The sequence below is a fragment of the Stegodyphus dumicola genome, chromosome 4 (genome assembly GCF_044657685.1).
Source record: "Stegodyphus dumicola isolate Sdum_Otavi_A_Nest chromosome 4, ASM4465768v1".
Classification (NCBI taxonomy): domain Eukaryota; kingdom Metazoa; phylum Arthropoda; class Arachnida; order Araneae; family Eresidae; genus Stegodyphus; species Stegodyphus dumicola.
In genome coordinates this window covers 245,305,608-245,324,269 of record NC_140771.1, presented here as the reverse complement: position 1 = coordinate 245,324,269, position 18,662 = coordinate 245,305,608, and the positions used below count along the sequence as shown (strand labels likewise).

Below are 18,662 nucleotides of genomic sequence, written 5' to 3'. Positions count from 1 at the left end.
TACAAGAAGTGCACATGAACCTGAATATTAAAATGTCTGAGATGGATACCACATGACTTCCTTGTACGGCCTATTAAATTATGCATATTTTTTGGCTACATTTCATTTAAATTTATTTCTTCGAATTTCATTAGAGATATAGTTCTCATGCTGTAGAGACATTAAGAGTTTTTTGGAAGCAAGAGAGATGAAAAATTAGCAATCGCCTTTGCCGAGAATCGAACCACGGACCTCCACGGTCCAGTGTGCAGAACCACTGCACCACGAAGGCACGCTAGGAACTTCACAGTGGGACGGTGCTTCTGGTCACCTGGGTACCTAGGCTAAAAACCTTACCCCGTGTAGAACATTAATTATCTTTTCGAACATTAATAGTAAATAACCGGTAAAAGGTATAGAGAAGCTTTTTTAATTATTATTATTATGTTTATATATATATATATATATTTGTATTATTAAATATTTTCATAACTTTTTTACTTCCTTGTACGAAGCGAAAAGTTTCAGGCAGCATATTTCAACGAAAATATCCATTTTGACCGCTATCGAATGCAATTTAACGATGGTTTTGCGTGATATCTGTACGTAAGGGCAGAATAAAATACTCTTTTCCTTCAAAAAAAATTATAAAACTGCTTTAAAACAAATTCTGAAGAGAATTTTTCGTGGCGTCTGTTCGAACGTATGTACGTACGTACGTATCTCGCATAACTCAAAAACGGGTAGCCTCAGAACGTTGAAATTTTATATATAGGACTACTATAACATGTAGATATGCACCTCGTATTTTGGTTGCAATCGGCCGCACCAAACGTATATAAATATATTTATATATATATCCACTCTGTTACCCGGCTCAGTGATCTCAGTTTCTTTACTCTTATATGTTTGTAAATTGTACATTTGTTGCTTTAAACATGATTGAATTATGTTGTTCTTATCTTCCGGTTAAGGTTTTTATGCCTTTATTAAATCTCTATGCAATATTTTTAGAATTATCAACAATTTTAAAGTTGTTTAAGTGCTGCTAAGCCTAATACGTCTCTTGATGGCAGCCATCGATGTTTACATTTGAAACAGGAGACTAGTGGATTTGTTGCCAATCTAGAAAAACTTAGCTTCGCAACAACAAAGATAACGCGTTCATTTATTATTGCCAATTAAACCATGCTTAATTCTTTCTGGAATTTTTTCGAGGAAATAAGTGTTTGAGATTTACTTCGTAATTTTTAATATAGATATTTTGAGTTTTTATGTATTTTTGCCTTCTCGCGAAGTGAGAACAGAATTAAATGAGAAATACTCAATCGTCTGTGAAAAACTGTTTCTTTTTTATTTTGTTTGCTGAATTTCTTTTATACATCATTCTAGCTTTATTATAGTATTTGAATAGAACATGTGGCAACGATTAGATAATTCTATTCTTTAAATGATATAAATTTTGTGCATTATGAGTTATAATATGAACGAAATATATACGTTAACTGTTCTATAATTATTGGATTATAGAACAGTTAACTTAGTTTCCGTTATATAATTATTATATAAGTTAACTGTTATATAATTATTAATACTGTTGAGTGAATCTAGCGCCAGAGTGTCGCTATGGTAAACAAATACTAGAGTGAATTTTAAAGAATGCATTTATTTTATTGTGGTTTATGCGCTGTCGATCCAATAAGTTTAAATGAAATGCAAGAAAACATGCGTATAATTTAATATTACGTACAAGGAAGTCATGTGGTGTACACATCAGATTTTTTTATGTAAGGTTAAGTGTGAGTAATGGCATCTCGAATCCATGATAACAAACATAAGAGATTAAAGGAAATATTACACAATTGTTATACAAGCATAGTTACAAAAACAGTAAAAAGTTTTGGCAGAAGTACAGAGGCATGGGTTGCAGTATAAAATAAATTATAACATAAGCACAAAAAATAATCAGTGGCAAAGCACAAACAAAAGCATATATTAGTGACAGAGTTACATGATCCAGGGGTTGAGGATGGCCAAAGGATAGTTAATGTTAGCAAGATCATTGGGGTTGTAGTTGGCAATTTTAATAGCAGAGTTGTCAATGGTTTTCTGTTTGGTTTTATAGTAATGGGATCTAAGTTGGCAGATTTTTAGCGCTTCGTGAATGCGTTGATTTCTAATGTACCATTGTGCATTTGTAATTTGTCTCAGTCTGCTATTTTGAGCAGTTTGCAATCTTTTTCTACCGTTACTATTTGAGTACGCCCATACAGGACAAGCATAACAAAGTAATGGTCGCAATATGGATTTATAAATGAGCAACTTGTTATCTATAGACAAAACGCTGAAAAGCACGCTAGGAAAGTGGCAGAAATACCTTATATACTCCTCTTTTTAAAGGGCAACTGGGGTTTTTAGGGGACCCAATCGCCAAATCCTGGGTGTGGAGAAACCTCATCCAACACCCTGTTAGTTCGGCGCCATTGTAGAGACATTAGGAGTTTTTATGGAAGCAAAAGAGATGAAAAATTAGCAACCGCCTTCGCCGGGAATCGAACCACGGACCTCTGGAATACCGGCCCAGCGTACAGAACCACTACACCACGAAGGCACGCTAGCAAAGTGGGAGAAATGCTTTATAATACAATCAATTCAGGCAAGAAAACGCCAAAAAATATGAAAGGTTTTTGAAACGAAATGTATAACCGCATTCCATAAAAATACTGAATGTTTTTAATTAGATATATCATGAATTAAATTCATTTTTATATTAATCTATTAAATTCAAACGTAAAAAAATTAATATTCGTAAAGAACTGCATATATTGCTTTTAAATAGCTCGCTAAGTTTGTTAATCCATAATCGAGTAGCCTCAGAACGTTGAAATTTTGTATATAGGACTGCTATAACATGTAGATATGCACCTCGTATTTTGGTTGCAATCGGCCGCACCAAACGTATATAAATACTATATTTATATATATATCCACTTTTTTACTCGGCACAGTGATCTCAATTTCTTTACTCTTATAAATTGTACATTTTTTGCTTTAAAAATGATTGAATTATGTTGTTCTTATCTTCCGGTTAAGGTTTTTATGCCTTTCGTAATTCTGGAAGCAATATTTGTACAATTATCAACAATTTAAAAGCTGTTTAAGTGCGGTTAAGTTTTAAATAACATGGCGGACATATTTGTTTACATTTGAAACAGCGGAATTTTAGATTTGTTGCCAATCTAGAGAGACTAAGCTTCGCAACAACAAAAATAATGCCTTCATTTATTATTGCGAATTAAATCATGCTTAATCCTTTCTGGAATTTTTTCGAGGAAATAAGTGTTTAAGATTTACTTAATTTTTAATAATTAGTAATTTAATTTTTAATAATTAGTAATTTTTAATACAGATATTTTGAGCTTTTATGTATTTTTGTCCTGTCGCGAAATGAAAACTGAATTAATTGAATGAGAAGTACTCAATCGTCTGTGAAAAACTGTTTCTTTTTTGTTTTATTAGCTTAATTTCTTTTTTACATCGTTCTAGCATTATTATAGTATTTGAAAAGAACATATGGCAACGATTAGATAATTCTATTCTTTAAATGATATAAATTTTGTGCATTATGAGTTATAATATGAACGAAATATAATACTGTTAAGTGAACCTAGTGCCAGAGTGTCACTATGTTCACTAAATAGAGTGAATTTTAAAGAATGCCTTTATTCTATTGTGGCTTATGCGCTGTCAGCGAAGTAGATTTAATTAAATCCAATAAGTTTAAAAGAAATGCAAGAAACAAATGCGTATAATTTAATATTCCGTACAAGGAAGTCATGTGGTGTACACATCAGATTTTTTATCAGAATGTCCTGTGGACCACGTTGCTCTTATCCCCTTTGAAAAAAATTTTTTTTGCATACATTACTACCAGTGTATACTCATATTTTTAAACTACAATTAATTAAAGTTAAAATTGTATATCGGTATTAATGAATAGCAGGTTATTAATCAATAGTAGAAGTTAATAGAAGAAAAGTTGTTTCGGTTTTTGTTTATTCAAGGCTATTAAAGTTCCAATAATGTTTATTTTATTAACGGAAACTTAAATAAATGTTGGTACACATATTATTAATGAGATGCATGAGCTGACGATTCTTGCATAGTTGTTGTGTGCTTGGATGTAAGTTGGTAAACTTAGGCTGAGATCAGCACATTCAGGAGTCGGTGATGAAATCTCTTTCTTACATTGACACGTAGAAGCATATTGAATTATAATTTTTAAAGCACCATCGGGTAGTTCTCTATATTCCGTTTTCACGGATAATGCGGACCAGTAATTAACAATATTTTCTGCTTGAAGTTTCAGTTTAAATCCAGCGTCCTTAGATAGTTCAGTTGTTAACTGTTGTTCTGTTTCGTTGATTATAATTTATTATTTTCAAAATCGCAACGGAAAGGATCAAGAACCCATGAAAATTTATTATATTTACTACTTGGAAAATAAGTTTCAAATTGTGATATGAGACTTTTTTTTTTTTTTTTTTTTTTTTTTTGTTGTTGTTGTATGAAAAATTATTATATTTACTACTCGGAAAATAAGTTTCAAATTGTAATATCAGACTTGTTGTTGTTAATATATCGTTGTAATTATAGTTGTTGTTGATATCAGACCAGAAAAAGGCCTACAAATTTTTATCCTGACAAGTAGTGCAAGAATGCGTCTGCCGTTGGCATGAGCCTGGAGCACCACATGAGTGACAGTACGACTTTGCTCATCCCGCCCAAATGTTGTAGGACAGCACTTCGGGAACGGGTCCGAGAGTCTCCTACCCCTTTTCTTTTGCCACCAAACACTCAAGAGGGCTTTCAACTCACCGTAAATTTTAATTGGCCCCATGCCGTACAAACACTTGTATGGTATTTCTTCCTTCTTAGCATACCTTCGGGGTGTAGTGGTCAGCACGCTCGACACGTATTCGAGAGGCCCGTGGTTCGAGTACCGGCGAAGGCGTTGTTCATTTTTCATGTCTCCTGCTTCGAAATAACCTAATGTCTCTATATTGGCGCCCGAACTAAAAAAAGGTGGTGGATGATGATTCTCCGCCGCCAGAATTTGGCGATTGGGTCCGCTAATCCCCAATCGTCTTCCGCCTTCTTAGCATGCCTTCGCGGTGTAGTGGTCCGCACGCTCGGCGCGTATTCGAGAGGTCCGTGGTTCGAGTCCTGTGAGGGCATTGCTCATTTTTCATCTCTTCTGCTTCGAAATAACCTAATGTATCTACACACTATACATTTACAGACGACATCAGAGTTTTGAAATGTGAACATATACTTTTGCATAATTCTTTTCCTATAACGATGTAATTTCCCGCTAAAAAGTGTCTAAGACTGCAGATTTTAATAAATTTCTCTGTTTTGCACAGGTAACCCACAAACCAAATTTCCTCTCAAACGCCTTCAGTTTCTCATGGACATTCAGAACAGTCAAAGAGTTGCCACGCAGACATAGACTTAGTTCATTTAGTTTTGAGAATAGATCTAAAAACTATGCCAGTGTTCTTAGCTACACGTAATCAGCTAAAAATGATGTAAAAATCTTTCTAATTTCATTTATAAATAACAGAATATTTTTGAAAATCTAGGGTGACCATAACGGCAGACTTCGTGGACCACAGTTTGCGCAAGATGCAAGTTCATAAAAATTAAGAAAGAGAACGTTTACCATAAATAACATTAATTAACATATATTTTTCGGATTTCAAACCGCATTTCTAAATTACAAAAACAAAACAAAACAAAACAAAAAAAAAAAAAAAAAAAAAAAAAAAAAAAAAAAAAAAAAATTGAAAAAAATTTCTTTAGTAGTAAAAACTAGTAAACTGTTAGAGGAAAAAAACAACAATTTACAATAAAATTAAATATTTTGCTTGCAACACTTTTATACACATGAGATTTTCCAACAAAATTACTGTATTATTTTCTTATAGTTTGTTTAAATTTTCCTACCCCTGTTGCATATCCAATGATAATGCATCCTGTTCTTGTGTCACAGCAGCAGCAGAAACTCTTCAAACAGACCATACCTCAGACGATGTTCTGAAGAAGCGGCTTGCAAAATGAAAAAAGCGTTCGACATTCGACCTACTCTTCTTGTCTTTCGACGTCATACTGATCTGCAAATACACGTATAGAATAATGATAAGTGGGATTATATGGAAAAGTTATGTGAATCCAACCCAGTGGCTTTTAACTCCAACGTAATCCTAAGGATTTAGATAAGACACTTTTTCTGGGACACAGAACAACAGATTTGTATTCGAAAAGTGTTGCCCGTTTAGTGAAATATCGAAATTTTATTCTATTTCAGCATCATAGAGATAAAATAATGAAATATTTATTTGATACTATCCTGATTATAAGAATAGATGCATAAAAGTTTTGTTAACATCATATTTAATTCAGTCGTCAACAGCTGATATTGTTCGAAGCAAAAGGTCCATGAAATAATGCTTTGATTTCCCTTTACCATGCCTACGTAATGAAAGAAATTTAAATCAGAACTTTCATTCTTTTTTATAAAATATTAATGCTTTATTACAGGTCAATGCTTTATTATAATATTTATTAATGCTTTATTACAGGTAAATTAATTTTTTTCTTTCATATTTCTAAATGTTATGAGATCTTGTACTCAAGCTTTCATAAAATATTTTTCTTGTGCCGTATGATATATAGACACACGATGGTACTGCGCATCGACATATTATAAATATGATGTATATTTATAAATGTGTAATATTATAAATGTGTAATAAAAATGAAATTAACGAACTCCTCGATAAATATCGGGGAAAAGATTATGCAGCAAGGAAGTAAATCATATATGGCATTAGATACGTGTGTTCGGTAATTACCTTGTTTATGCGAAAGTTTGTAAAATTTATCATTTGATTCTGTTATAAATAAATCAAATAAATATATTATTAGAATAAATTGAAAGTAAAAGGTATTAGAACTATAAGAATAGGCTTATTAATTGTTGTTATTGTTGCTAATGCTCACTTGTCTGACCTATAGTGAGCCCAAGTCCACGAAATTCCTCGTGGAAAAGAGCGCAAGTTTACGTTTGCCGTTGGCAACAGCTCAGTTCCGCCCTGAGTTTTGATGGAGAGCATCCGGGGCGGGGGGACGAGTCAGAGGGTCCTGCATATTTAGAGTGCCCCCATACCGCACGGACACTATACATTTACAAACATCCATGCCTTCTCCGGGATTGGAACCCGGGCCCTTCGGAACAGCAGTCCAGCGACTTGTTAGCGTCGCTCACTTTGCGGTGCCGAAGATTGGGTAAATTAATTGGGTTTATTAATTTTACTAGTTATGTAAAAAAACAAATATTATTATCTTTAAAAGTCTCAGTTTGTCATTAATGTATGCAAAGCACTGTTATTTGAAAATATTAAATTTCTGTCCCAAGATTTGCAACTGCAAATTTGCGATCCCTGTGTTTAATAAATGCTCCGGTAGCGTAAAATAACTTCATAACAAAACTGGAAGGACTAGATTACAGGGATTTGTAATATAAAATAAACAGCATGAATACTAACATTGCATCCATCTTTTACCGCCGGTCATTTCAACTTGCGTTTGGTAATACGCATATTCATTACGGTAATGGCGTTGTAATCAAAGGTAAATAAATATCAGCCAAAAAACTAAGAATTCGTGGATTAAATTATATAATTATTTTCTCTACGGAATTCGTGAAAACAATATTTCTTACCATATCGCAGAGGAAAGTCGACTAAGGGAAGAGATGCCTTCGTAAAGAACTTCGAAGGGAACACGTTACTCACGAGGAAAACCATCCATGCAGCAGCCCTTTCGGCTAGGTTCTGAACTTAGGATGAACTACTTGTGTCACTAATCTTTAATCCCTGTGTTTGACCTATTTTGGTCTGTGTTTGATGTGGCCAGAGCATGCTTTAGTTATGCTAGTGTAAGCAAGAAGATAAACACAATAATAAGCAAATAAAATGGATGGAAATTTAGTTTAATTTTATTAAACACTTAGGAAGATGCTGCTGTTTGGACGCGAAATTGTTTTCCATTGAAACATCAGATACCTCTTTAGAGGCACTTTCTTCCATTTTGTATTTGTCTCTAAGCGTTACTCAAGATTCATTGGGTCTCTGTTTCATTCATAAATTGTGTACTGTGATTTGTTTTTTTGCCTACGTTTTAAAATGTTTCTAAATGAGGCGTGGCATTATCATTGAAAATGCTTATGCTATAGCTTGCTACTGCTTTGTCAGGAAGATATCGTTAAGTAAAAGCTTTGCATGCTTCCGTTTTGCACAAATTTCGCGTTGAATTAGGGTTATTTTTCTCACCCCTAGCGTCGCAATACAAATGTCCCCGTCTGTCCCTCTTAATCATTACCTCGTATTCTGAAAACCTACAGCATAGAACCGAGGTCTTATTCCATTATTCCATACACCATTATTCAGGCGTCACGCCTGCTCTGAGCATTCTAATTTTTTCAAAGTAAATTTGCCGGTCAGCCAAGACAACCTTCTTATTCAATTCTGGCTTTTAAACCCGTAAACTTTTCGCTCTCGTTTCTTTAGCTATAGATTTTTCTTAATTAATTCATTCTTCTTAACAAGGATGCGTAGGTAATTGCGTACGAGGACCAAGCGTAATCCAACACTTTGGTCCTCGGTCCCAAGACAACCGGTGAAGATCATCAAAGAAACCAGCTTGGCTTCTCAGAACACGCAGTAACCAACGGTAGGCGGATCACCCGTTTGAAACCGAGATCCAACTACGAGCTTTTTACCCACAACAACTTTAATATACGCTACTGAGACTATAATTACCCCGTATTATTATTTTTTCGTCATTACCTCCTCGTTTTGGGAGCGGGTAATTTTCGCGCGTGCTGACTTCCTTGGATGAGGTAACCGTTTCTATGCTCTTTCTCGAACCCAATTGCCCGTCCCTAATAGAACCCTGATTCCTCTTCGTTTGTTACGACCATGATGGGTGCGTAACTTACCATCCACAGTTGATAAGGTCTTGAAAGATGTCTTGCGATCAGGTCAAAGTCATACAGAGTCACCACATAATACGGACACGAGGTCCGATTGGTTGCGGTCTAATAGAAGCATTCGTCTCCAGAGGGTGCATGTATTGGCTCTAGAATTGCCACAGTGATCCAAGTAGTAAGGTACGATCCAAGGAAACGTAATTGATTTAATGAGCCATTCGCAATTTATCCTTAGTACGGCATGTACAGAATCACCACATAACGGACACGAAGTCCGATTGGTTGCGGTCTAATAGAAGCATTCGTCTCCAGAGGGTGCATGTATTGGCTCTAGAATTGCCACAGTGATCCAAGTAGTAAGGTACGATCCAAGGAAACGTAATTGATTTAACGAGCCATTCGCAATTTATCCTTAGTACGGCATGTACAGAATCACCACATAACGGACACGAGGTCCGATTGGTTGCGGTCTAATAGAAGCATTCGTCTCCAGAGGGTGCATGTATTGGCTCTAGAATTGCCACAGTGATCCAAGTAGTAAGGTACGATCCAAGGAAACGTAATTGATTTAACGAGCCATTCGCAATTTATCCTTAGTACGGCATGTACAGAATCACCACATAACGGACACGAGGTCCGATTGGTTGCGGTCTAATAGAAGCATTCGTCTCCAGAGGGTGCATGTATTGGCTCTAGAATTGCCACAGTGATCCAAGTAGTAAGGTACGATCCAAGGAAACGTAATTGATTTAACGAGCCATTAGCAATTTATCCTTAGTACGGCATGTACAGAATCACCACATAACGGACACGAGGTCCGATTGGTTGCGGTCTAATAGAAGCATTCGTCTCCAGAGGGTGCATGTATTGGCTCTAGAATTGCCAGTGATCCAAGTAGTAAGGTACGATCCAAGGAAACGTAATTGATTTAACGAGCCATTCGCAATTTATCCTTAGTACGGCATGTACTTAGACATGCATGCCTTAATCTTTGAGGCAAGCATATGACTACTGGCAGGATTAACCAGGTACGTTTAACCAGGTTTTTTACGTTCATAGAACGTTCGAGCGCCACGGAAATCTTCCTCTTTTTTTGAGGATATTTCTTCTGCAATTGCCTTTTGCTGCTGTTTCTGAAGCTGTTGTGCTTGTTGAGCTGATTTCTATGGTCTCCAGTAACTTTTCCACGCCTTCGTTGTTAACTGCATGGGGCATAGTTTTATCTAGACACGTCAACACAGAACACCAAATAATAATAAATAAATAAAAATCTGAAATTTTCGGATTTAAAAAAACAGCCCAAAGGGCTGTTTTTTTAACGTTTCGTTTATGTCTTTATTTATTAAATAACGTGTTCTCGCACTTAAACCATAAAACTCAATCAAACAGCAATATGACAAAATATTTCCAACAGCATATCTTCACAATTTCCGATACACAGTACTGTGCGCTGGAGATAATTCCCCCCCCCCCGGACAGTGTTACCATTATTCGCTTTGAAATCGTTAAGTTTCTTAATCAAAAACTCATAAATGCTTTACAAAATATGAAATGGTTAATAAAGCAAATTCCAAATTCGGAGTTCCAGATGCCCATTTTTGGGTGAGACGTAGGTTATTCAAAACTGGATGGCTCTAGGTACCGTTGCTTAATCACAATGCGAAAAACACCCATACATTTATGCAGATTCTTCATTATTTAATTTTTTTAAATATAACACACGGCGATAATATTTGGTGGCAACAATTTAGAAAGTGATTCGCCCTTTATAGTGAATCAGTGCAAAATGCCGAAACGAAATAAATAGCCCTTCTGCGCAAATTGCTCCTTTGGGCTAAAAATGCTCAAAGTTTCTACCTGCAAGCCAGTGTGGCCATAATTGTTTTTAGGCGGGGTCATACAGTACCACGACTTCGCTCTGGAAGTCACTTGCTGCAAAGCTTCGTAAATGAGAGTTAAGAAATGAAAAGTTTGTAAATGATTTTTTTAGAAGGCACCGAGTGTTAATCATTTGGCATGGGTTATCCCAAAACATCTCTCAAAATCATATGTTGCTGACGAGATTGTTCGTAGTTCGAAATATCTTTCATCATCCGCGGCATTTTTAGATAATTTGTTCCTGAACTGAATTGTTTCCTGAACTCAGTCGTTTGTGATGCGATGTTCCAAAACAAGAGAAAGTTATCAAACATTTAAATTATTTTCATTGCTTGGTTCGATGTATTAAAACTCAAGCAACAGCTTAGTGGATATTCTACTGTGAAAAATTTAATGTATGTTATTTTATAAGTTTATTTACAGACAAAAGTATATTTTTACACTAAAAATAACCTGTTCAATTCCACAAAATTTGACTCGTTAGGAAAAGAATATATAATTATATTTATATACGAGTATTTTATAAATATGTACTCAACGAGTTTATTAATATCCGCTAATCGAAGAAACTTAAGCCTGCATCCATTAATAACTATGTTGCATGTTAATTTAAAATTCTATGTGCTTTGATATCAGTTGTATATTCAGATGGAATTCAAAAATTTCTTCCGTCTTTTTGTTTGCTCCATTGTCTCAGATTTCCTCTCTACATTTCAAGTGAAGTCAGTTTGCATACTGATTCATTCTAACTATGAAAAATGGGAAAACAATAAATAGTCATTAAAACCCTCTGACCGGCATGGGATTTCATTAAAAAAGCCCAGATTTTCAAAAATTGCATGCGAAAGAGATATTTTCTTGATTTTAAAGCCAAAACGCGACTAATTTATGTCTGGATTTATGTACTTTTAATATATTTATAATGCATTTTCTCCTTTCTTTCCGCATCGTTCGTGGTGTAACTGGAAGTACGCTCGTTGCGTATTCGAGACGTCCAGAGTTCGAACCCTGGCTAGGACATTGCGGATTTCTTCAGGTAAAAAATTACAGAATTAAATAAAATTAATTAAAAATTACAGAAGACTCTAAAAGTGGCACCCGAACTAAAAAGTTATGGACGATAATTCGTCACTACCAGAATTTGGCGAGGTCATCTAATCCTGAGTCGCCCTTTAAAAGGGGGAGTATATAGGGTATTTTCCCCCTCCTTTCCGCATGCTTTCATGGTGTAACTGGAAGCGCGCTCGGTGCGTATTCCGGAGGTCTGAAGTTCCAATCTCGGCGACAGCATTCCATATTCCTGATATTTAAAGGTGCACGTATATATATATTCTTACAAAACACGACAAACAAAATTCTGGGCTGTACATATACGGCTTTGACTGTACTATTATTTTAAGGTGTAAATGGAAGCAAGCCCGGTACGTATTTGAGAGGTCCACAGTTCGAATCCCGGAAGGGTATTGCCAGTTTCTTCAGTATCCTGACTTCGAACAAAAAGGCCTAATGACTCTACATATTGCCTTAATTTCTTGGGCATATTTCAAGATGCATGTTTACATACGTTCTTACAGAATAACACACACACACACCCAAAAAAAAAAAAAAAATCATTCTGGGTCGTATATTGGCCGTCTCGCCAGTACTATTATTTTAAAACTATCTCCAGATATGTTTCTAAAACGCATATAATATTGCAGCTGTTAGTGTCAAATGAAAGAAAAAGAATGTTTGTAAGCTTTACTGCCTCCTCAGTGTAATACATAATTCACGATTTCAGATCTGTTTAATTATTCAAAATATCTTTAAATCGTAAAATTTAAACTCTAAGCACTTAAATTTGAATCTTAAAAACTTAATTTTACGATTCAGAATTCATTTATTTCTAAAAATATAATTTGAGTTAGTACAAAGAAGCAATAATTCTACAAAAGAAGCATATAACGCGTTAGTTAACTTTTATAATCCGCTTTCTCTCCATTAGAAATAGTTTGAGAGTAGTTTGCTAAATAAAAGGTTTTCTAATAATTTTAACACTGAAGAGGTTCGTTTATGAGTTATGTTATATATTTTTAAAAAATTCTACTTACTTTTCTTCATTTGTGCGCTCCGTTCTGTGGTGTTCCTTTGAAAGTGGTTAAAATTAGCTTTTCTGTTTATCAGACGTTCAAAGGGAGAATAAATATAACAACAGGATGCAGATTTTGACTTGTTTATCTCGAGTACTTTTATCAAGAAGAAATTTATATTTAAAAATAAAATGAGCCTATTCTAGATAATTTCTACACTTTCACTATGCGTTTCGCAATATGGTTTCCAGAAATTCATTGCATACAAAATTCATTGTTAGAATTACCAAACAACGGGTCTTAGCTCGGACAGTCCGGTTCATAATCATATGCAAGCTTTTTGTCCTAAACGGAAAGATCTCCAGAAGTTTTAAATGAGTATTAGAAAGACTTTTTACTTCCTTATACGAAGTACTATAATCACGAAAAAGTCCGATCCATTTTGACCGCTATGAATGCAATTTAATAATGTTTTTGCGTGACATCTGTATGCAAGTACACAATAAAGGATTTTTTCCCCCCAAACGGATTGTAAAATTTATGTAAAATGGATTCAGAAGAGATTTTTTTCGTGAGGTCTGTCTGTACGTACGTACGTATGTCACATAACTCAAAAACAAGTAGCCTCTGAACATTGAAATTTTGTATATAGGACTGCTATAACATTTAGTTGTGCACCACTCCTTTGGGTTGCAATCGACCGCACTAAAATATGTATGTATACCCACTTTGTTACTTGGCTCCGTGAGCTCAAATGTTTTATTCTTACATGTTGATAAATTCCGCATCTTTTGCTTTAAAAATGATTGAATTATGATGTTCTTATCTTCCGGTTAAGGTTTTTATGACTTTAATTGATCTGTATGCAATAGCTGCATAATTAACAATTTAAAAATTGCTTAAGTGCGGCTAAGCCTATTTTTTTTTTTTTTTTTACCATGGCAGCCATATTTGTTTACATTTGAAACTTAGCAGATAGTAAATTAAGTTTTTCTGCACCTTCAGTGTCTTTTTGTCGAGTGGGACCAGAAGGAAACTTTTAGATTTGTGCACTGAAAAATCTGCCTTCTTGCCTGCTGACCGAATTGCTTACTTTTGCGTAGAAACAATAATTTTAATTGTAAGAATGTTTTTTTAATTGCTTTAACTGTATTTGGTGCTTTATTCTTTACAATATTTTTCAATTTTTAATGAAGACATTTTTAGTTTTTATGCATTTTCGCCTTGCCGCGAAGTGAGAACTGAATTAATTGAATGAGAAACATATCTGTAATAAAATTCGTGGAAATAAATTTAATGAAATGCGGCATTAAAAAAAGAGATATAATTTAATATTCCGTACAAGGAAGTCATGTGATGTCATATAACATATATTATAATTATAATTAAAATATAACTGTAATATTAAAATATATTATAAAGGGCTCTATATCTCAAATAGCTTAAGGCCTTTGCAATTCTAAATCCCAATAGCTTAAGGCCTTTTTAATTCTAAATCTGGCTTTGTTCAGAATCACATAACATAATCACAAAAACATATGCGAAATCGAATTAAGAATATAGTTGTTCTTTCAAGAGGCTCAGCATTCAAAGAAATTACGAAAAGATTTCAGATAGCTTCCCCTCCAGAATTTCCCCGTAATGTTTGTTGTTTGTATTACGGTCCCTGCTAATTTTATGCTCGGTATAAACTATTTCCCCGACCGTTGGAAAATTGCAGCGGTCGTTCCCATTCCAAAACCGGGGCAAAATTTACCCGTCAATTACAGATCCATTAGTCTGCGTTCTTCACTCTCCAAAGTATATGAATTTGTCTTACTTAATCGCCTGAATGAATTCTGTCGAGGTCAAAATTTGATCATCCCGGAACAATTCACGAAGGCTATCGTAAGCGAGAGAAAACTGGAATTGTCTATCTTGACATTTAGCCAAAGCCTTTGACAGGGTTTGGCACGACGAACTTATTTACAAGCTCATGCGACTTGGTTTTCCGACTCACATCGTTAAAATTATTAACTCGTACTTGGCCGAACGGAGCTTCCGCGTGCGAGTTAACCACGAGTTCTCCTTTCCCCGCCCGATCTATACTGGATGTCTTCAGGGCAGTATTGTCTCATCTCTCTCTTCTCTCTTCTTGTCTCATCTCTCTTTCTCTTCTTGTCTCATCTCTTCAATATCTGTATTAATGACGTGCCTAAGGCACCTAGTATCGATCTAGCCTTATATGCGGGCGATACGGCCATCCTCACTCAACATTTCAACATCACCACGATAATCTCTACATTACAGAGTTACCTTTTAGCCTTAGAACTCTGGTTCGGACTGTATAAAATCAAAATTAATGTCGTTAAATATTCTGCCACGTTATTCATCCGAAGATATATCCCACGTTTAAATAATCTAATTTTCTTCGGTGAACCTATTCCCTGGGTTACTGCTTACAAATACCTTGGTGTTATGCTAGATTCAAAATTAACCTGGCAACCTCATATTCAAAAAGTTGTTACGAATGGGAAGGCTGACAAAGCCAACCCACGCCCCTTTTTTGCTAAAAATAGCAAAAAACTGTCACTTGATAACAAGATCTTGCTTTACAATTCGATACTCAAGCCAATTCTCACTTACGCTAGTTCCACCTGGGGCTCAGCTGCTCTGACTAACCGTAAACACGTTCAAATTTTCCAATCGAAAATTTTACGGCAGATTCTTAATGCTCCATGGTTCATAAGGAACGATGACATTCATACTGATCTCAAAATTATGCCCATCCATCGCTTTATACAACGCTTATGGAACCGGACAGCTTCCATCCTAATGCGGCCTAATAGGCGCCTATCGGAATTAAGTGCCGCACCGCCCTTGATCAATCCACATTGTTGCGACCCCACAGACCAAGGGCAGACAAGGCAGTACCAGTACCAGTACCGTTCCTGCCGAGCCTTACTCCGTCCCAAGAGCCCTCAGACCTTCTGTGAAGTCTGTTATTATGCCCCCGTCGTTGAGACTGCCTAGGTACAAATCCTAACCAGTACTTCCCAGGCGTTCGTCTGAGTCAACCCCCGGGGGGATCGCTTTATACAGCGACTCTCGGAAAGATTCTTCAAAAACATCCATCTTGTTGGAAATCCAGTATTACATACCCTGCCGTTATACGATCCTGCGGTCGCTTCTTCAAAAAAGCGACCTAGAGCAATATTAAATTCTCGTTATGCTCAATCACTATTTAAAGGCGCCGATATGAAAATACGGACGCCCAAGTGGATGCTTACTGCAAGTTGCTGAATCCAAACCGCCTCCGCGTTAACAATGCATAAGGGCATTTACCGGAGTACCTCGGCGAATAGCCCACCTCGGCGAATTTCTTGGTGTTATCTTGAAGCAATCGGTTAAATTCACATCGGAACAGTAAAAATGAGTAACCACCAACGTTTAGATGATGAAATGAGGTGGCGAATTGTGGGGAGGCTAGAGGCAGGCCAATCGAAAGTCCAGCTATGCAGAGAGTTTAATTCAACGCCCAGCGTCGTGTGTAACCTATGGAAACAGTTCCAGGATACTGGATCCATCGAGAGAAAGTATGCGCAAAGTTGTCCAAGAGCCACGGCGGCCAGAGAAGATCGCTATTTGTCCATTTTAGCGAGGCGTAACAGAGGCTACAGCTTCTCAGCTCTTTCGGGACCTGTATGCAGCAACAGGAACCCGTGTAACAAGGGTGACTGTTTCCATAAAATATCAATGAGAGAGGGTTGTTTCCCAGAAGACCGGCTGTTTGCGTCCCGCTCACATCTACGGACAGGAGATTCCGATTAGCATGGTGCAGGTAGCATAGTGATTGGAGTACGGAGCACTGGGCGACCGTTCTGTTCAACGACGAATCGCGTTTTAGCCTAAACATCGATTCTCGCCGTACTTTCATATAGAGAGAACCAGGAACCCGCTACCTACCCTCCAATGTCCGCGAAATCAACAATTATGGCGGTGGCGGTGTAATGGTCTGGGCAGGCATCCTGTTGGATGGCCGCACACCTCTCCACATCTTTGACAGAGGCTCTGTGACTGGTGTGAGGTATAGGGATGAGGTCTTGGAGCCCTATGTTTGCCTTTTACGGAGTGCAGTGAGCACCGAATTCATCTTACAGGACGATAACGCGAGGCCACATACAGCTCTTCTGGTCGACGAATTTCTCGATTGTGAGGATATTCGCCGGATGGATTGGCCAGCCAAGTCTCCAGATCTTAACGCCATGCAGCATGTCTGGGACGCTCTGGGGAGGGCAATTTCAACAGGCAAACTCCCTCCGAGAACCATGCAGGAACTGAAAACAGCGTTGCTAAATGAGTGGGACCAATTGCCATAGGCACTGATAAACTGCCTTATTTCCAATATAACATCACGCTGCGAGGACTGTATGACTGAAAGAGGGGATTCATACCCCCTATTAACCCATTTCTTTTGTATCTTCTGCAGCCGCTGTTTCAGACCTTCAGACTCACATGAGTGTTACACACGAACATGTGTGTCTATTATAACTGTTTAATGTTTATTTATTTGTATTATACACTGAAGTGACAAAAGTCATGGGATAGCAATATGCAAATATACTTAGGGCAGTAGTATCGCGTAGAAAATGTATAAATGCGAAGTGCTTTGGCAGGGCTTTCATTTGTGTTCAAGTTATTCATGTGAAGAGGCTTTGACGTGATTATGGCCGCACGACGAGAATTAACAGACTTTGAACGCGGAATGGTAGTTGGAGCTAGACGCATGGGTCATTCCATTTCGGATATCGTTAGGGAATTCAACATTCCGAGATCCACAGTGTCAAGAGTGTGCCGAGAGTATCTAATTTCAGGCATAACATCCCACCATGGACAGCGCAGTGGCCAACCACCTGCACTTAACGACCGAGACCAGCGACGTCTGCGTAGAGTTATCAGTGTTCACAGACAAGCAACACTGCGTCAAATAACCGCAGAAATCAATGTGGGACGTACGAGGGACGTGTCCGATAGGAAAGTGCGGCGAAATTTGTCTTCCTTGGGCTATGCCAGCAGAAGACCGACTCGAGTGCCTTTACTGACAGCACGACATCGCCTGCAGCGACTCTCGTGGGCTCGTAAGCATATCGGTTGGTCCTTAAACGAATGGAAACCGTGGCTTGGTCAGATGAGTCACATTTTCGGTTGGTAAGAGCTGATGGTAGGGTTCGAGTGTGGCGCAGACCCCACGAAGCCATGGACCCAAGTTGTCAACAAGACACTGTTCAAGCTGGTTGTGGTTCCATAATGGTCTGGGCTGTTTTTACATGGCATGGACTCGGTCCTCTGGTGCAACTGAACCGATCATTGACTGGAAATGGATACCTTCAGCTACTTGGAGATCACTTACAGCCATTCATGGACTTCACGTACTCAAACAACGATGGGATTCTTATCGATGACAATGCGCCATGTCACCGGGCCACAATTGTTCGCGATTGGTTAGAAGAATATTCTGGACAATTCCAGCGAATGATCTGGCCACCTAGATCGCCCGACATGAATCCCATCGAACAGTTATGGGAAATCATCGAGAGGTCAGTTCGTGCCCAAAACCCTGCACCGTCAACACAATCACAATTATGGACGTCTATAGAGGCAGCATAGCTCAATATTCCTGCAGGGGACTTCCAACGACTTGT

General features: G+C 37.1%; 1 protein-coding gene across 2 annotated transcripts in view; it reads right to left on the bottom strand.

The window, feature by feature from the left end:
• The window catches only part of LOC118201984 (uncharacterized), a 70,193-nt gene extending 57,034 nt beyond the window's left edge, over positions 1-13,159 (bottom strand). The window contains exons 1-2 of one of the 2 annotated variants that reach the window (XM_085816172.1): positions 13,003-13,159; positions 5,989-6,155 (exon numbers count right to left, since the gene is read on the bottom strand). In XM_085816172.1, the coding sequence (XP_085672298.1) occupies positions 5,989-6,063 (75 nt within the window). In that variant the 5' untranslated portion in view covers positions 6,064-6,155; positions 13,003-13,159. The remainder of the gene's footprint in view (positions 1-5,988; positions 6,156-13,002) is intronic. The other variant, XM_035374135.2, reaches the window with a different exon arrangement.
• Between the last annotated feature and the right edge of the window lie 5,503 nt (positions 13,160-18,662).